Consider the following 19,626-nt stretch of genomic DNA (forward strand, 5'->3'; position numbering starts at 1 on the left):
GAAGTTCGATTGTGTTCTGATTTTTCGTTTTGGAACTTGTCACAATGCCTGTGCTGCTTCTTCGTTTTCAAATCTCTTGCCGCCTGTCACTTTTGACAGTTGTTGCACAGGTTGTTTTGTTTGTTTAAGTGTTTAGTGTTTAGCGTTTTTAAGTTGTAGATTTCTTGATTAGTTTGGACACTTTGCAACACACGCACGCACGCACAATACACAACACACAAAGAGGCACTCAAAAGGCGTGGCTGGCGAGGATTGGGATTTGGTTTTGGTAATGTTGGTGTTTTGGGATCTGGTAATCGATGATGGTGGCGATGCTTGCTGTTAATGATGATATTATCGCTGCTGCTCCGCTTTTTATTGCTAAGGATGTGGCTTTTGTTGTTGTTGTTATTATTGTTGTTGTTCTTATTGTTTTAGATAATTCCTTTGCTAATTGCCGCTGCAACGACAGCAACAACGTAGCCGGCGCTATCGTCACCGCAACGTCAACGAATGGAGCTGACCACCACCACGTCGTCGGTCCTGTGCCGGCTGCTGCTCCTGCTGCTCCCACACCCACTTCCACTTCCACTCCCACTCCTTCGCCTTTTCCTTCTCCTTCTGCCGCTTCCGCTGATCCTGGAGGATCGCGCAGCCACCACCGCCTTCTCGTTGCGGCGCCGTTGAGATCGTTGTCGTTGTCGCCGCCACTGGCGCTTTGGCCAGCAGACAACTCCTCCACCGCCTGGTGTTCCTCCTCCTCCTGCTGATGCTTCTGCTCCTGCTTCTGTTGATACTTGTACTTATCCTGCGCCCGCTTGACCAGTACCTCCTCTTCTTCTTCTTCAACGACGACGACTTCTGCCCTGCGCTTTCTTAGCTGCAATTTGTTGTTGTTGCTGCTGCTGCTACTGATGCCGCTGCTGCTGCTGTCGTTGTTGTTGTGGTTACTGCTGCTGCTGCCGTCGTTGTTCTTGTTGTTGCAATTGTTGTTTGTCGAACAGCAGCAGACACACGCGTGCATTTTGTGTTGTTGGGCCCCAAAAACACCAAAAGTTGACCTTGGCTGGGCGGCTCTTGTTATTGTTTGTTTGCTTGTTTGTTTGTTTGTTGTTGCCTGCCTGCCTCCACTGAGCGAAAAAGAACGGTTGTTGGGTCTGGCTCTCTTCTCTTTCTCTTCCTTTTCTTTCCGCCTTTCTTTTTCCGCTATCTTACATCTTTTACGTGATTTGTTTTTGGCGGCTTTTTGTTACACATAGATATAAATATATAGATATTTTGACCATATATTTATATATGCTTGTGTTTAATTTTTACTGCACTTGATTCGGTTTTCGTTTACAATTAATAAGGAAATAAAAAGCAATTCACATTGTTGGCTGTTGTTGTTGGGTTTGTTGTGTTTCGTTTTGTTTTTGTTGCTGGCGCTTCTGCTTCGGCTGCTGCTGCTGTTGTTTTTGTCGATGCTGATGTTGATGTTGTTGCTGCTGCTGCTACTGCCGACGTTTGCCGCTCTAACATTGCACATTAACTGTAAACGCACAAGAAGAATAATACGCAGCCTATTAGATTATGTTGAATGAACGAACACACACCGCACACAAATCGAAAGCAATATTTATTTATTTTCTTCTTTCTTATTTTTTTGTTGTATTTTAGCCGCGCGCGAGTGGCCAGTGAAACCGAGGGGAAAAGGGAATCGAAACGAAACTAAAATGCGACGAGACGTGCCGAAAACGGGGGCGAAAAGGGAACAGAACAACGAGAACGGGAACCGAGAATTCTCTCGGTCTCGCTGTACTCTTCTGTGCGCCGCTTGACGACCACTCGCTCTCTCTCTCTTGTATGTTCTTGTCTCGCGATTTTATTCGCCAATACTACCAGCGCTGTACTCGCTATTTTGCTCGCAGACGTGTGGACGTGTGTGTTGGCCTCTCGCTCTTTTGGCGCACACTACGAAAATGAAAATAATAAATTTCGTTTTGCCGCCAGTCCACCGAAAAAATATGGATAACAAGTGCCGTCGTTGGCAAAATTATACTTTGAAAAATGCTTCAAATTTGTATGACAAATACATTTAAAAAAATAAAAATTACACCTTTTAAGGTAGAAAAGGCAGAACACTTCTAAAAAAAAAAATCAATCGAAGTCTTAGCCAGTTACGGCTGTGGTCTACAGTCCAATTTATAAATTAAATAGTCGAAAAAGTGGCCGTATTTTGGTTTTGCTTCCGCATTCGAGCGGCCATCATATGAAATTCAATTTGTTGGGGCGGCGAGTGGCGAGTGGGGTGCGAGCGGGATGACACTAGAGTGCAGTGGGGCTGGCTGACAAAAGCTTTCACACACGCACGCACACACATTTGGGGTTTGGGGCGCGCGTACAGAATTCTCACAGCGACGCCAGCGACGTTTTCACCACACAGTTACACACACACACACACACATTGAAAACAGCGAGTTCGTGCAAGAGCGAGCACGAGTCCGAGAGAGAGAAAGCGTGCGATAGTATTAGTGCCGAGCGGCATTAGTGTGCAATATACACACGACGGTAAGCGGCAACGAGTGCGAGGAGCATTGGAAAAAGAAAGAAAAACAGACGACAGAAATATATTCCATTTTTTTTCTGTGTTCGCTCGTCGTTTTCGTTTCGTTTTCTTCTTCACGTCGTTTCAAAGTTTCTATTGCAGAAATTTTTTGTGTTGTCTCCGCCAGAGCGTTTTTCATTTTTCCCGGCCCGCACAAAAATCGCAAAAATAATTGGCGAAAATACGAAATTCAAGAAAATGCCGTAGAAAATTTGAAAAAATTTCCGGCCAGATTTTGGCCGGTTTTTTTATTTTTTCACTATCACCGATTGCCACGCACTAAATTTCTAAATATTCTTTGCAATTTTGCCGAATTTCGGTTTTATACCATATATTTTTCACATTTTCCGGCGATTTTAGAAAAATCCCACAAACTTTTTCGCAACACTAAAACAAAAAAATTTCAGTCCGCTTGTGTTAATCGTTCTCCGAGCCAAAAATGTTTTTGCTTCAGTGTGACCGCGGCTAGCCGTTCAAATACACCACCGAGCTCGGAAATACACTAAAATTGACTGTTTGCCACAACACGCGAGTGGGCTCTCGTCGCTCTCGCGTGCTGTTGGGCCGCTGTTGTCGCACTGTTACGGCTCAAAATCCATATAAATGCCTCTGCTAGAAGACTGTTGGCGCCGTAACATCTGTTAGCCGCTCTCCGAGCTCTGTTTCGCTCTAGCCTCTCGCTCTCTGCGTCGGCGAGTCCGCTCACGCCACGCGCTCTCTGTGAGCCGATACACACACACGCGCACACATATGGCGCGCCAGATAACAAAGTAGCGAGTTCAGAGATGACCACATGATGACGGTGACACATTCGCCGATACTTTTATGCGGTCACTTGAAATTGCGCACAAAGAGATTTTGTATGAACTGCTTTGGTTGGACTGCAATATTATGATATTATAGTTGTTTTCAGCGTTTTTGAAACCAAAATGGTCAATAAAAATCGTTTCTGTTTGAATTTAATATATCATTGTAATATATCAGTGTATTAGAATAAGATACATAATTTAATTTTATTTCGTGCAATAGCTTGGAATTTTTTGTTTAAATAATTATTTGTAAGCATTGATTTTTAAAACGTTTCTCTATTGTAAGAATTTAGTTAAGTAAGATCTTTTTAAAAAACAAGATCTACAGAGGATCACGCAAGTAATCAAATCATTGGCTTTGCGCATCTCTGGTGGGTGCAGTGCGAGCGTGTTTTCCGCTCACTCTTGCCGCGAGAGACAAAGAGAACGTGAGAGAGAGGGGCAAGCCGAAAAATCAGCCGCCGAAGGATAACACTATCGTCGTCCTTGTCCGACGAACCGGTGGCCATGCAAACAACGCACAGAACAAATTAAATTTCAAATTGTTCAATAAATGTCCCACTTGCTTTTCATTTTTCCCCCTTTTTTGCTACCGGAATTTTCGATTTTCTTTTTAGGGCGCTCTTCCGTTTACTTTTTGAGCACTTTTTCGATTTTCGCGCGCTGTCGAAAGCCAGCGTATTTATTTACAATTTTTTTTTGTTAGCGGCCGCCGTTGTTTGTTGCACATACACAGCGCACACACATAAGCTTCCACTCTGGCACACTCATGCACACACACCGACACGTTGTCACAGAAATGAGCGGGATGGCAATACGGCTGGCTGGCGGTCGGTACGTAGGTGCGAGTGAGATGCCGCGATCGAGACTCGAACGAGTCGGGTCAGCGAGTGATACCGATTCTCTCTCTTTTGCGATTGGGAATCATGCCCGACTTTTTACACTAGATGCGCTGGCTCTGGTTATTTAATTATGCTATTTTCCTCGGTATATCGGCAATTGGCCGCATTAAATTTGCCGCAAAATAAGCCACACAAACCGATAGTTCCGATCCAACGTCACTGGCTGCGCCTCGCGTGCACAATTTGCGCCAATTTTTCCCCCTTTTTCTCGTCTTTTTTTTCAGCCCAGCACCGCTCGTCTCTTCCTCTTCTTCGCGCTAGCATTCGTATGCGGCGCAGTGCTGTCAAAGTGGCCACTGTGTAGCTAAAATGCGTAATTAGTCATTATCTAGCTATCTTCTCGGATATTATTGTCATTTGCCTTTCAGCTCCTACAGTTATATGGATATGAATGTTCGATAAAAGCAGTGCAGAAAAATCCCATTGCTACTTATAATAGAGTTTTATTTAATTGCACAATTAAAATTTGTTTTCCAATATACGTACTATTTGTACTTAAAAAAGAGGAAAAGAAGTAAGCCATTGGTTAAACTGCATGGTTTAAGAGGTTCAATTTATTGTTCTATTTATTGGGTGAAATGTACAATGCGTTTAAATTGCATACTTCTCTTATTTGCCAATCCGAAAATAATCATAGTTTTTCGGTTTCTAAATCTAAGCGTAAAGAAATAGCTATATTTATAGATGCGCATATGCAATTAATAGAAATTATTCCACATTAAGGTAGTTTATTGGCTTAGAAAGTCTAATTAATGTATGAACTGAGATATTCCAATGAAGGTAATAAGGTAATACGATATTAGACTTTTCTCTATTGAGACAATACTTTTCAAAAATTATTTAACATATATTATTTTGTTTATATAATTTTGATTGTTTACTGTTTTTTTCGGTGTAGTTGCCTATGCCTATTTTTTAGTCGAAATGGCGTCACCTAGGTAAACAAAAGAGAAACTGTTGCACCATTAGTGCGGGTGGGTGTCCTGGCTACGTTAAGATGGTAAATTCGCTATTTGGGTGAGTGTATTTGCTATTTACTACTGCACCGTGAAATAATATTTTTAATTTTCTGTAAGCCAAGTTATACCAATAAAAGAGTTGTTTAAGCAAGTAGGCATTGAACAAAATTTCCATCACCAGAAACTTCTCATTCAAGCAAACCCCACAGTCTTATTTCCACCCACGAAACCGAAACACACAACTCCGGAAATATATAAAAATATTCAATAATATTGAATTCGCTTTTTTAGTTCGCTTTTAAAATAATTTGAAACAGTAGTAAATTGTAACCAAAACTTTTGGAACTCTCACAAAGACATGGAAAGGAAAAGACCAGAAAGTTATAAAGACCTGAGAAACCGCACAGTTTACTATACTGAGCCGAAGAGAAGGAGGCGAGACTGCAGTCCAAGTGAGCCAGTTGAAGTCCATGGGGATCCTCAAATCAATGAAGGTCTCCAAATCAATGAAGATCCCCAGATCAATGAAGATCCCCAAATGGATGAAGGTCCTCAAATCAATGAAGGTCTCCAAATCAATGAAGATCCCCAGATCAATGAAGATCCCCAAATGGATGAAGGTCTCCAAATCAATGAATATCCCCAGATCAATGAATATCCCCAAATCGATGGAGGTCTCCAAGTCAATGAATATCCCCAGATCAATGAATATCCCCAAATCGATGATGGTCTCCAAATCAATGAAGATCCCCAGATCAATGAATATCCCCAGATCAATGAATATCCCCAAATCGATGAAGGTCTCCAAATCAATGAAGATCCCCGGATCAATGAATATCCCCAAATCGATGAAGGTCTCCAAATCAATGAAGATTTCCAGATCAATGAATATCCCCAAATCGATGAAGGTCTCCAAATCAATGAAGATCCCCAGATCAATGAATATCCCCAAATCGATGATGGTCTCCAAATCAATGAAGATCCCCAGATCAATGAATATCCCCAGATCAATGAATATCCCCAGATCAATGAATATCCCCAAATCGATGAAAATCCACCCCAAGTCGGCGATGGAGGACCCGAAGCCGAAGCGAATAACCAAGGACGCTCGAGACTTCAAAAGATAAGTGAGAATAACACAATAGATATTTCGCCGCTGCAAACATTGAAGATTATTACCTTTATTGCCTCGAACAGGGGGTTCCTGCGTAATACTCTAGAGGCCCATCTCTCTAAATCGGGGAAAATCATTGTGGAAAATAGTGTAGATAGTGAGACAGACGAATCCGAACCCAAGTCAGTGGAGATATAGTAGTCGAAAAATAGTGCGATGCCAAGGTGATGTACATAAGTAGTGCATAGGATTGAAACTAAACTTGATGTGTTTCTTTTTTGCAGTGAAGTAGTTCAATTTAACAAGTTTATATTTTTCATTCCAAAGCAGAAGTTCATACGATGATTTCTATATATTTTGTATAATGTTCATTTTGGTAAGCAACTGCGCCTCGTTTACAGCATATTAAATAAATATTTGCAGTTTACACGGGCAGAGGTCGAAAGTGCCTTTGAACCTGTGTGTGCCACCGACTGAAACAAAAAGCCACGATGCCGGCACAAAGGAGCAGCGGCAGGTTCTAAGGACTCAAAGGAACAGCGAACTCTCAATCTGGAAGCGAACCAATCAGTTGTCCTTTGTGCGCTGGCACCTTTGTCGCCTGGACACCCCATTTATGCATTTATTCTCTTTTCATTTTTATCTCCTCCTTTGCTCCTCTGCTTCCCTTTGGCCCGTTTCTGTTCGCCATGCACTGCGAGAAAAGTGAGGGATATACGCAATACCATTTCAAGTTCTATGCATTCAAGTTTCCGCAAACTTAAACCGTGTTTCTCATTCCATTTGTTCCATTTTCGAGTTTTGTGCATTTTACAAATTTCGCCGTTCTTATTTGATTAAAATTAACAAATATGTGCCAAAAATGTTTTTGCTTCAGTGTAATCGAGCTCGGAAATGCACTAAAATTGACTGTTTGCCACAACACGCGAGTGGGCTCTCGTCGCTCTTCAATGCATTCAAAATATTCACATATAAGTACTTTTATACGCTGTTTTGTACAAGAAAGCATATGTTTTAGAAATAAAAGTAAACCATTGGTTAATTTAGTTGATTGCATACTTATTATACCCGTTACACGTAGAGTAAAAGGGTATACTAGATTCGTTGGAAAGTATGTAACAGGCAGAAGGAAGCGTTTCCGACCATAAAGGGTATATATATTCTTGATCAGAAGAAAGACGATGAAGGAGCAACGACGCGCATCCGCAGACGAGGATTGCAGGAGTGCCTACTGTCTAAGTGGTATTGAATAAAGGCTATTCTAATCAGAAACTCTTGTCTTCTCTTTGGTCGGGCAATCACAAAAACCATAAATTTGGTGGGACGAACAAACAAACTCTTCGTTTGCAATCCGTAGCGAGTAGAAACTAAGAAATCAGTTCGTTACTGGACTTCAAAAAGTAACTGATATATTCCAATAAGTGTAGTAAAACGTGAGCTCTCTGTCCAATACAAATGGCGACACCTAGGTAAAGAAAAGAGAAACTGTTGCACCTTTAGTTCCACAACATTCCGCTAGATGGTGTACAAAAGTAGAATATTATGGTAGGTGTCCTGGCTACTTTAGGATGGTAAATTCGCTATTTGGGTGAGTGTATTTGCTACTATTTGCTTACTACTGCACAGAGAAAAAATATGTAAAACAAGAGAGAACGCTATAGTCGAGTTCTCCGACTATCTGATACCCGTTACTCAGCTAGTGAAAGTGCGAAGGAGATCTTCAACACTGACAGTTTTTGGCGGTTTGTGGGCGTGCCAGCATGATTCGACAAACTTGCGCTGCGTCTATGTCCCTGGAGTCTGTATGCTTAATCTCAACTTTCTAGCTTTTGTAGTTCCTGAGATCTCGACGTTCATACGGACGGACAGACAGACGGACGGACAGACGGACATGGCCAGATCGACTCGTCTATTGATCCTGATCAAGAATATATATACTTTATATGGTCGGAAACGCTTCCTTCTGCCTGTTACATGCTTTTCAACGAATCTAGTATACCCTAGTATACCCTAGTATACCTCTAGTATACCCTATAAAAACGTTTTCGAAGCAAGTAGGCGTTAAATAAAATTTCAATCACCGAAGACTTTTCATTCGAGCAAAACCCTCAGTTCTATTTCCACCCAAGCCAGATACACAACACAGAAAATACATGTACATATATCAATATTCAATATTATTGAATAATAGTATACCTTTAGAAAAAATTTCAAACAGTAGTCAATTGTAAAAATTGTATTGTAACAACTGGAACTCCAGTAACTTCCACACAGTAAACGCAATACCCAAAACAAAACAAACTAAAATACAAATGGAAAACGAAGAACGAGAAGTTTACAAAGTCCTGCGAAGCCGCACAGTTTACTATACTGATCCGAAGAGAAGGAGGCGAAACCGCAGAGCAAGGGAGCCAGTTAAAGTCCATGAAGATCCCCAAAGCGATGAAGATCCCGAAAGCGATGAAGATCCCTCAAGATCCCTCCAAGTCTGCGATGATAGTCCCAAAACTGAAGCGAATAACCAAGGACGCTCGAGACTTCAAAAGATATGTGAGAATAACACAATAGATATTTCGCCGCTGCAAACATTGAAGATTATTACCTTTAATGCCTCGAAAAGGGTCTTCCTGCGTAATATCCTAGAGGCCCATCTCTCTAAATCGGGCGAAATCATTGTGGAGATATAGTAGTCGAAAATAGTGCGATGCCAAGGTGATGTACATGAGTAGTGCATAGGATTGAAACTAAACTTGATGTGTTCCTTTTTTGCAGTGAAGTAGTTAAAACTAAAGCACAGCCCCAAAAACAAGTTAATATTTCTCATTCCAAAGCAGAAGTTCATACGATGATTTCTATATATTTTGTATAATGTTCATTTTGGTAAGCAACTGCGCCTCGTTTACAGCATATTAAATAAATATTTGTAGTTTACACGGGCAGAGGTCGAAAGTGCCTTTGAACCTGTGTGTGCCACCGACTGAAACAAAAAGCCACGATGCCGGCACAAAGGAGCAGCGGCAGGTTCTAAGGACTCAAAGGAACAGCGAACTCTCAATTTGGAATCGAACCAATTAGTTGTCCTTTGTGCGCTGGCACCTTTGTCGCCTGGATTTCGCAAACAGCAACGTTTATGATTTCCATTTTCCCATGGCCCAGTGACCCATTTGCCATGGCTTTTCCCCAGATTGCCACTGTTTTACGGTGGCCAAGGCGGCGAGTCCTGTTACGGAGTCGAGGATCCTTTTCCCTTTTTGCAGTTGTGAGCCGTGGAAGGAGCGCAGCGGGGCGTGCGGTGCAAAGATCAGAGGAGCGACCCGCCGCGGGGCGCCCTCAACTGATGATCATTTCGACACCCCATTTATGCGGCGTTCTCTTTTCTTGTTTTGCTCCTCTGCTTCCCTTTGGCCCGCTCCTGTTCGCCATGCACTGGGAGAAAAGCAATGGATATGCGCCATGTCGTTCTTATGTGATTAAAATTGTTAATTGTCACGCACAACAAATCGTTTAGCATTAATGTAGTTAGCTTAATAACAAATATGTGTATCTTGTTTAAACCGTTTCCTTTTCGCAGATACTTGCTAGAGTAATTTGCTAATTTACTTTTTTCAACATTAATTGGTTGCTTTTTTTAACTTTAATTTGTAGGTTTTTTTCAACTTTAAGTTGTTACTTTTTTCAACTTTAAGTTGTTACTTTTTTCAACTTTAAATTGTTGACTTTTTTCAACTTTAATTTGTTGACTTTTTTCAACTTTAATTTGTTACTTTTTTCAAGTGTAATTTGTTACTTTCTTCAACATTAATTTGTTGCTTTTTTCAACTTTAATTTGTAGGCTTTTTTCAACTTTAAGTTGTTACTTTTTTCAACTTTAATTTGTTGACTATATATTTTGTAGATATTTTTTTTTTCGAGTGTTGCAACAAGTGCCTCGAGCTCAGATATCTGGAGATTCTTTCGGTTCGGCCAAGTGATTTCCCGGGAAGTGTTAGGATCCCCTTGTTTCGGCACTCTTTCGTGCGCCCCCTCCCCCCTCTCTTTCTGCCCCTATTTAGGGGCTGTAAATTGAGGCTGTTGACATTTTTAGTGCAAAACGGTCTCCGAGGAGTTCTCTAATATCTTGTTCGCGGTTCTAACCCCTCTGCGACACACGCTTCATAAAGGAACACACACAAAAAAACACGGCCGAGTCGAAAAGGAACACACACTCGCACACACACAAACTCACACACACACAGGCAGGGTAATATTTATTATTGAAATTAAAATTTATTGTTCGATGCTATTGTTTTTCTCTTGTGTGTTTTTTGCATCGTTGCCGCTTGATTAGAGAATTCAGTGGAAGTCCAGGGATCTGAGATCCCGAGAGATGGCTACAAGTGCGCCCCGTAAAGGTCAAAGGGGGCGTGGCACGACCTTGCGATGTGGCCTGAGTATTGCGCAATCTGTCGTCAAACAGATATACATATGTATGTATAGGTATATATCGGTAGAAGGGTAACGAAAAACGGGGGGCGTTACGTGGATCTGCTCAGATGAATTTCTTCACCATCTGTTGCATCTTGTGGATGATGCCAGCAAAACTATGTATATACTCGATATGAAATGGATTGTTAATCAAACATTTTTCTATAGTTTGTTATTAGAGAAATCAATCCATTTGGAAGACTAAAGATTAGAGCCTAGTTTAACTTCAGCGATTGTGTAGAAGTCAAAGATACATAGTAGTTAGCGATAGGTAGAGGTTCAGATACAAGAAGAGATATACAAAGTCAATTGGCGAAAAAACCCCGGAGATTAATCTAATCTGCGACGAAGAACGGGCCGAAGACGCTAGAGAGCCCAAAATATTTGCTGACAGTGAAAGGATTTAGATGCGAAAATCCCCATAAATCCAATTAACACAAATCTGCATAACGGGTTAAGGTTTACGCCAAAGGATTACGAGGCCCATGCCGAGCAGCCAACCAATTCAATTGAATACTTTTCGCTAGCGCTACCTGAGTACATATGCAAATATATATATATATATGTACATATAGATGGATATATCTGGCCTCTCTTTCGGATTACCGCAGACGATCCCTTGACTTTTCCTGCTAAGCGATCGTAAAACGTGGATTATGCATTTATGGCACCCCGCGGCAGCGTCGAAACCACCCAGCCACCCACCGCCCATCGCCCATCGCCAAACCGAAGAAGCAACCCACAGGACCTTTGGTCAGAGGGTGCGGTTTAATCCGAGACCACCAAAAACCGCTGGAATAGCCATATAGCTGCACTGCGAGAAAGTAACAGTGCGTTCGCCATGCCAAGAATGGCAAATGTCGCAAGAAATATAACTATTTATAAACTCATAGTTATATTTTCAATATAATGCAAATTATGCAAAATTTGGCAATTTGAATAAATCTATTAACTAATAACTTCCCAATTATGTTAAAAAAATTAACTATTAACTACCCAATTTTAAAAGTATTAACTATTAACCACCAAATTATGTTAAAAGTATTAACTATTAACTACCCAATTATGTTAAAAGTATTAACTATTAACTACCCAATTATGTTAAAAGTACTAACTATTAACTTCCCAATTATCTTAAAAGTATTAACTATTAAATTTTCAATTATGTTAAAAGTACTAACTATTATTATTTTTATAATTATTATAATTATGTTAAAAGTTTTAACTAAAAGTATTTACTATTAACTAGCCAATTATGTTCAATGTATAAACTATTAACTACCCAATTATGGTAAAAGTATTAACAGTATAAAGTATCACAGTATGCAATGATTTCTTATACGAAAGAAGTACGAATGATAAGAAGCGAAAGCCAAGCTGGTTTCTCTCAGTGCAGCCAGCCAGCCAAGAGATGTCGCATTAATCCGCCAAAGGACTGCGATCGGGATCAGGAATCAATAATTACGATTCAGGCGTAACCGAGTCGGGGGCTAGGTAGCAAAACAAAACGGGGTAATCCGGACTTCGGGATTAGTGGCGATCCAGCGAGAAATCCCGCGGATGAGGAGCTTTGATGCGGCGAAGTCAAAACTTTTCCAGCTTAAGCCCAGCTTAGTTACTCATCTCTGTGGATAGAGTATTGATCACTACCTGACATCGCTGATCTGGTGATCTGCTGATCCCACGCCTTGTTTGGTGGGCTCGTCGCGGCTAATCAATTGATTATCGCAACGGATCGGTTTTTGGGAATAGATCGCGTTGCTTGAGATCGCTTAGCTGGAGTCACTTCCTCAAAATAGATTAGCCATCAATTTGCACAATATTTTGAGAGATTTACCAAACATGCCGGCGACTTGCAGATCACTGCTTCCGTTTTAGTGGCGACTAAGTAAGGGGTATGCGTTAAATGCATCTATCACTAAGAGGGTTTTTTTTTGGCAATTTGATTGGTAACATTTTATTTAATTCCTAGATGTTACCCAACATAAAGCTTGGTTATTTTTAATTCCTAGTTAATATCTAACCTAAAGCTTGGTTTGTTTTAAATACCCAGATAATACCTAACATAAAGCTTGGTTATTTTTAATTCCTAGATGTTACCTACCATACAGCTTGATTATTTTGAATTTCCAGATAATAACTAGCATACAGCTTGCTTATTTTTAATTCCTTAATAATAGCTTGATTATTTTTAATTCCCAGATAATATCTAACTAAAAGCATGGCTATTTTTAAATCCTAAATAATACCCAACATATTATTTATTTTTCCAATATTTTAATTTGTTTTCCAGAAGTCTGTGCTCCATTACTTCACATCACAGCCCTACGTGGCCCATAAAAACCATTGCGCTTTTCCAACTTCACTTGACCTAGTGGTGCAATAAAGTGGGCGTGCCGCTGGGTGGGCGTCGAGTCGATGGGAATAGGGATAGGGATAGTGGGAACTTTCCTTGCTGTTGGTTGCTGCCGACTTTTTGCTAATTGATTATGCGGCGACGTTGTGGCCCAAGGACAAGAGCCAGAACAAGAGCAAGGACAAGGACTCGAGGAGCAAGGAGCCAGGAGCCAGAAGGCGCAATCGGATGGCTCCTGCAAAGGAGACTAGTTCGGTGATGGCAGCGGAGAGGGTGGGCCAGCAAGGGGAGGGACTGGGCTGGGTAGGGCAGACGGTCTTCGAGTCTAGTTGACTTCAGCATTGTCATAAATCTTCGGTAGCCAAAAGGGCCAGAGAAGCCAGAGGAGCCACAAGGGGCAGAAGGTAGGATGAAGGATGAAGGATGAAGGAGGGGGGACAAGGAGGAGGGGGGACTGCCAGCACGAGACAGGCTCCTCGTTGTTGCCCTGCTTGCCTCGATATAATTGTATCTTCCGTTTCATTACATGTTGCCCAGAAGTCCCAGCCGCATACCCTGCAAGGCCCAAGTGGGGCATATGCGATTGGTATGTATTTTGAAGTAATTTCTTAATCTTTCCAATATTTGCTTTAATTTATAATCTACATTTAATGTCAATCTTTAGTGCTTATCTTTAATTTAATGCTATACCAAATTTCATATTTATTTGAAGATATCTAGAATAAATATTATAGTAACAATATTTTGAACATAGAAGCAATATGTGAAATTCCGAAATACTAGAAATGCAACGACATTTAGTCATAATTAAGCTAAATACAAAATGTCATATCAGTAGCATTCTCTGTAGAACTCATAAACACCTACATATATAATGTATTCCAACTTAACAAGGGGTAACTTAAGGGTCGAGATGCATTTCCGTTAGCTCGTTTCGTTTTGGGAGTCATCATTATCTTTTCACAGCAGCAGCAAATCGTAAAATTTGTGGCTCAGACCCACGTTGCGTATGCGTAATAAAAAAGACGCCGCATAATAAAAAGGGAGCGAAAACAAGAACAACAACAACAGCAATTGTGATTAATATGCGGCACACAAACATATGTACACACACACACACACACAAGCGCACACACAAAATCGGGTGCAGGCCATGCGAGAGCGAGAGAGTGAAGGAGAGAGCTGCTGTCTCTTTTGTGGTGGTGTTTGGTCAACGCCCCTTTAAATACAGTTATTTCATTGGGCCGCGACCACAAATTTATTAGTTTTTATTGTTATTGTATTGATATTTGAAGCATGCCCGCTCCCCCCTCTTCCACCAACATTTTTTTTTTATCATTGGGATCCTCTGGAGCAAAATGAAAAATTAAACGCCATTAAGCTGAAATTTTAATTTAATTAAAGTGATGAGCCATACTTTTCTCCGTCTGCTTACTTTCATCGAAACAAATTGAAGGTCTGAACTGAATTGGGCAAGGGTATAATGGGAATTTAAGCAGATATTCGTGCTTTTAATGACGGTACTTCAAATGTGTAAAATGTCGAGTAATTTATGGGCATTCAAAATCGCTGGGAAATATAAAAATACCTATGTATGTTCCCTACTTAATAAACGTTATATAAGCAATTTGAAAGTTTACAATTGAAAACAAAATTTGTATTTCGGAAATATCTCTAGGTTAATAGAAATGTTCTAAAATATTTGCCAATCTAATTATTTAGAATTCTAAAGGATAACTGACATTTAATTATTCGATACAACATAGTTTTATGGGGCTATGAATGGGTTAAGAATATTTTGAATGTTTAACTAACTAAATATTAAAATATTTCAAATATTTCACTTCACTACAAAAAGTAGTAATGTAAAATATTCGTACAAATGCATAATAAATGATTTGCATTAAAGATAAGCCAACGTTTTTGGCTTAAAGTTTAGATTTGACCAACAATAACAACAAGCAGGAGCAATATGAACACTAGCTGGAACAACAACAACAGCAACAAAAGCAGCAGCAGTAGAAACAACAACAAAACGCATGCTCACCCAATTGCTTTGACACACAAACCCACACATAGAAATTAAAACAAAACGCCTGCGGCAGCAGCGCCAGAAACAACAACAATGCCCAGCAACGTGGAGAGAGAGAACCATGTCGCAAACAGAGCGACAGAGAGAGAGCGAGCACAGGAGAGTGGCTGCTGCTGCCGGGAGTGACACATACGCCGCACACGTGCAAGCGAGACAAAGCGAGTTGCCCCGAAGGCACACCGTTGCGGCCAAAAACAACCACCATAATGGTGCCGAGAGCGAGAGAGAGCGAGAGCTGAATGTGAGCGCTCAGTGGCGATAGACAAGTGCGAGAACGTGATAGCACGAGCAGCAGCAGCGCTGCCGCTGCCCTCTGCCCGCGCCTCTGCCCGCAGCCAAGCGATTCGTTTTGTACGTTGTTAGACTCTCTCGCCGCGTTTTGGAATTCAGTCGACAATCGACGATAATTACCGGTGGTTGTATCACATCACATCACGCGCAGCAGCAGCAGCAGCAGCACTACGAACGAAAGAAGAAGAAGAAGCCGCAGTGGCAGCAGAGAAACTCGCTCGTTTTCGGATCTATATATGCATATATATATATATATATATGCATATATAGAGGGATATATATATGTGCACGCAGCATTGGCGAATTTTCGGCCGCCTTTAATTTGTTTGTGTTTTTTCCGTGTTCTCCTCCGCGTGCTCGCAATTACGTGCGCGGCAGCAAAAGACTATAATTATAAAACTAAAGTGAAAAGCGTGCCATAATTACACGAGCGAATATCAATAAGTGCAAGAGCAATGTGCGAAAATTGCTAACGAACGCAGTAGCAACCAGAAGCAACAAAACGCAGCAGCAGCAGCAACAGCAGCAGTAGGATCACAAAAAAAAATAACTACAAATAATAAACAGCGCAACATCCAACATCGCTAACGTTTTCAAAATGATCGATGCGGCGTGCAATTATTTGAATCCCTATGCGCATCAACAGCATCAGGCGCAGCAGCAGCAACAGCAACAGCAGCAGCAGCAACACGCGCAACAGCAGCAACATCATCTGCACATGCAGCAGGCGCAACATCATTTGCACTTGTCGCATCAGCAGGCGCAACAGCAGCACATGCAACACTTGACCCAGCAGCAACAGCAACAGCAACAACAGCAGCAGCAGCAACAACAGCAACAGCAGCAACAACAGCAACAACAGCCGCAACAGCAGCAACATGACTTCCTCAGCGCCGCCGCCCTGCTGTCCGCCCCCCCATCCCTCTCCGGCTCGAGTTCCGGCTCCAGTTCGGGCAGCTCTCCGCTGTACGGAAAGCCGCCAATGAAGCTGGAACTGCCGTATCCACAAGCCTCCTCCACGGGCACCGCATCGCCCAACTCCAGCATCCAATCGGCGCCATCATCGGCCTCCGTATCGCCCAGCATCTTCCCATCGCCCGCCCAGTCATTCGCCTCCATTTCGGCCAGTCCATCCACGCCCACCACCACCCTGGCGCCACCCACAGCGGCGGGTGCGGGTGCCCTAGCGGGATCACCCACATCCTCGTCCCCATCCTCGTCAGCGGCATCAGCAGCAGCGGCGGCCGCAGCAGCGGCAGCTGCAGCAGCGGACCTTGGGGCAGCGGCGGTCGCCAGTGCCGCCTACGGCTGGAATACCGCCTACTCCGGATTGGGGCCACCAAGGTAAATATCTATACAATTGAGATGGGGATCCATCAAATGCTAGGCAGCTCAAATGCTGTAGATATTCCACTTAGAGATAGAATTTTATAATCCTAATCTTTGAAAATTCTGCTAATAGAATAACTAAAGACTATAAAGACATATATCTTTCTCAAATTACACAGTTTACCACATAGGAATACATTAATCCCATTAATATTTAATTGTAAATGGATTATCATATAAATAATCTCGAATAGTGCATCATAAATTCATAAAGTAACAGCTTCATTATAGTACAATTTAATTAAATACAGTAAATGTATATTTTTCATACAAGTTAGCATGCAGATTGGTCAACTTTGTTACCACCTTATAATGTAAAACGATCTTGCGATTAAATTAGGGGTTTTGCACTAGTAATGATAGCAATAAAATGCTGATTAAACCATTTCCAGCTGCTAATTGCAGTTAGATGAAAATCTTTGTGCAAAATAAACAGCACAATGGTTATAATTAGATACAAATAGCATCATAGCACATTCATTGAATTAAATCATTTAAACACTGAATTAACCAATTGCTCTATCTTCAATTCCTTTCGCCACCTAGAAGTCAGTTCCCATATGCACAGTACGCCTCCGATTACTATGGCAATGCGGTGGGCATGTCCTCCTCGGCCGCATGGTTCTCGCACCAGGAGCGCCTCTATCAGCCATGGAGTTCACAGAGTTATCCGGGCTTCAATTTCGATGACATCGCCTTCCAAACGCAATTGCAACGCCGCTCCGTACGCTGCACGTGCCCCAATTGCACCAACGAGATGAGCGGCCTGCCACCGATTGTGGGTCCCGATGAGCGCGGACGCAAGCAACACATCTGCCACATTCCGGGCTGCGAGCGGCTGTATGGTAAGGCGTCGCATCTGAAGACCCACCTGCGTTGGCACACCGGCGAACGGCCATTCCTGTGCCTCACGTGCGGCAAGCGTTTCTCCCGCTCGGATGAACTGCAGCGGCATGGACGTACGCACACCAATTACCGCCCGTATGCCTGCCCCATTTGCTCGAAGAAATTCTCGCGCAGCGATCACCTCAGCAAGCACAAGAAGACCCATTTCAAGGACAAGAAGAGCAAGAAGGCACTGGCCGCCGAGGCCAAGGAGCAGGCGGCGGCAGCGATAAAGCTGGAGAAGAAGGAGAAAAAGACGGGCAAACCGTTGACGCCGCCCGTGGAATTCAAACAGGAGCAGCCGGATACGACACCGCTGGTCAACTATGCGCCCTATGCGAATCTCTACCAGCATGCCACATCAGCGGGCTCGACGAGTGTGAATCCACCACCGCCACCGCCGCCACTCTTCCAGCAGCAGATGATGACGACGACAACAACGGCGGCGGCGGAGCAGCCGTGGAGCAGCAGCAGCAGCGGCAGCGGCAGCAGTCGTGCCATACAACCAGCCACTACCTCAGCCAGTTCATCCACATCCTCCAGTGCCAGTTCGCCAGCGGCAGCGGTCGTTTCTGCCATCGGTACGGCATCCTCACCAGCCGCATCCGCCACGGCGCTGGCCCAGCATCATTATGCCGCACTGGCCATGCAAAGTGAGTCGCAGCTGGCGGCGGAATATGGGCTAACCATGAGCGGATTGGCCAGCGGCGCTAGCCAGGATTCCAGCTCCAGTTGCCACATGAAGACCGAGTATGCGGCCAGTTATCCGGCTGATTTTGGTGCGGGCACAGCCAGTTACGGCTATCCGCATCCGCATTCACACCCGCACCATCATCACAATGCGTGGGCAGCGGCCTATCATCCGCATGCCACCGCCTAGGATGCCCCTAATCCTGCCCAGATTGTTACAGTTGAAAGTTGATGAAATGAAATGAAACAAATGCCATAATGTCCCAAAACCCAGAAAGGCAACAAAGCAAGCGTAGAACGAAAATCTAGTGTGTTTTTTTTTTTCAGTGTTTATTGTTGATATAAAAATATAATGTGAAAATCGAACAAAAAAATTTGAATCCACAAAATACTGCATAAGGCATTAAATAATATTATATAAATATATATACATATATATATAGTATATATATATTAACTATACATGTAGAGACTAGAAATTGAATTTTTTTTCATTTTTTTTCCCCCAATCTAGTTAAGGCATTTTTTTTTGCATGTCTGTACATACATACATATATATAGCGTTCTTTTTAAGCCATACCATATATGAGAGAATGAGAGAAACCATCTAGTTGTGTACCATAATAATTGTTAATTGTCTTTAAGATAAATTATATACAACAACAACAACAAAAAGCAAAAAAAAAATCCAACAAGGCGACAAAAATCCCCACACTGAAATCCTAACAATAAAAAAAAAACGAACAAAATTATATCGGAAAACAAAGCGAATCCTGTTTTTATTATTCCCTCTGATCCTCTGATCCCATCGCACCCTTGTTTTTGGGTTCATGGTTCGGTTATATTTTTTTTTCCTCAGGGTTGTTTGATCTCCTTCATGGGGTTGCTTTCTTGCATATAAATCGAGGGATCCAGGAAGCTTGCCGACTTCCGGCGAACTTGATCTGCACTTGGGTGCTGATCTTTGGCGGCATTTGGATAAGAATGGAAACCTTTTCCATAGCAATCAGTATAGATGTCTGCTATATATTTCATCAATGTCGGCCATCGCTTTAAAAACGTACAAACATTGTTAGCTTGGGAGATCTAGTTCTGCTATAGATTGCTTT

At 42.2% G+C, this 19,626-nt stretch overlaps 3 protein-coding genes across 12 annotated transcripts; 2 read left to right on the forward strand and 1 right to left on the reverse strand.

The window, feature by feature from the left end:
• Window positions 1-9: 9 nt before the first annotated feature.
• Window positions 10-4,545, reverse strand: LOC6525940 (hybrid signal transduction protein dokA). Of its 3 annotated transcripts, none has more exons than XM_039377835.2 (2): window positions 4,415-4,545; window positions 10-1,510 (listed from the first exon to the last, which is right to left on the reverse strand). In XM_039377835.2, the coding sequence occupies exon 2, from the start codon at window positions 1,001-1,003 to the stop codon at window positions 230-232; it is 774 nt and encodes a 257-aa protein (XP_039233769.1). In that variant the 5' UTR covers window positions 1,004-1,510; window positions 4,415-4,545; the 3' UTR covers window positions 10-229. The 3 variants fall into 3 exon arrangements, with proteins under 3 accessions (XP_039233769.1, XP_039233770.1, XP_002101760.2); XM_039377836.2 differs by lacking the exon at window positions 4,415-4,545 and adding an exon at window positions 4,066-4,084; XM_002101724.4 differs by lacking the exon at window positions 4,415-4,545 and adding an exon at window positions 2,895-3,074.
• Window positions 4,546-5,433: 888 nt separating this feature from the next.
• LOC6525941 (melanoma-associated antigen E1) lies at window positions 5,434-9,904 on the forward strand. Of its 7 annotated transcripts, none has more exons than XM_039374937.1 (5): window positions 5,434-5,784; window positions 5,857-6,363; window positions 6,434-6,574; window positions 9,123-9,230; window positions 9,278-9,904. In XM_039374937.1, exons 1-3 carry the CDS (start codon window positions 5,595-5,597, stop codon window positions 6,454-6,456), a joined length of 720 nt encoding a protein of 239 aa, XP_039230871.1. In that variant the 5' UTR covers window positions 5,434-5,594; the 3' UTR covers window positions 6,457-6,574; window positions 9,123-9,230; window positions 9,278-9,904. The 7 variants fall into 7 exon arrangements, 5 of the variants coding, with proteins under 5 accessions (XP_039230871.1, XP_039230867.1, XP_015046551.1 ...); XM_039374945.1 differs by having other exon boundaries at window positions 5,436-5,748; window positions 5,821-6,363; XM_039374933.1 differs by having other exon boundaries at window positions 5,435-6,363.
• Window positions 9,905-15,627: 5,723 nt separating this feature from the next.
• On the forward strand, window positions 15,628-19,271 carry LOC6525942 (transcription factor btd). 2 transcript variants are annotated; one of them, XM_039375825.2, is made up of 2 exons: window positions 15,628-16,897; window positions 17,492-19,271. In XM_039375825.2, the coding sequence occupies exons 1-2, from the start codon at window positions 16,152-16,154 to the stop codon at window positions 18,705-18,707; spliced, it is 1,962 nt and encodes a 653-aa protein (XP_039231759.1). In that variant the 5' UTR covers window positions 15,628-16,151; the 3' UTR covers window positions 18,708-19,271. The 2 variants fall into 2 exon arrangements, with proteins under 2 accessions (XP_039231759.1, XP_002101762.1); XM_002101726.4 differs by having other exon boundaries at window positions 15,629-16,897; window positions 17,489-19,271.
• Window positions 19,272-19,626: the final 355 nt, after the last annotated feature.

Source organism: Drosophila yakuba, chromosome X, assembly GCF_016746365.2.
Source record: "Drosophila yakuba strain Tai18E2 chromosome X, Prin_Dyak_Tai18E2_2.1, whole genome shotgun sequence".
NCBI lineage: Eukaryota > Metazoa > Arthropoda > Insecta > Diptera > Drosophilidae > Drosophila > Drosophila yakuba.

Coding starts and splice junctions, on each gene's coding strand:
- LOC6525940 (XM_039377835.2), bottom strand. CDS start 1,003: ATGCACGCGTGTGTCTGCTGCTGTTCGACAAACAACAATTGCAACAAC.
- LOC6525941 (XM_039374933.1), top strand. CDS start 5,595: ATGGAAAGGAAAAGACCAGAAAGTTATAAAGACCTGAGAAACCGCACA. Junction 6,364..6,433: donor CTCGAGACTTCAAAAGATAA/GTGAGAATAACA, acceptor TGCCTCGAACAG/GGGGTTCCTGCGTAATACTC.
- LOC6525942 (XM_002101726.4), top strand. CDS start 16,152: ATGATCGATGCGGCGTGCAATTATTTGAATCCCTATGCGCATCAACAG. Junction 16,898..17,488: donor TCCGGATTGGGGCCACCAAG/GTAAATATCTAT, acceptor TTCGCCACCTAG/AAGTCAGTTCCCATATGCAC.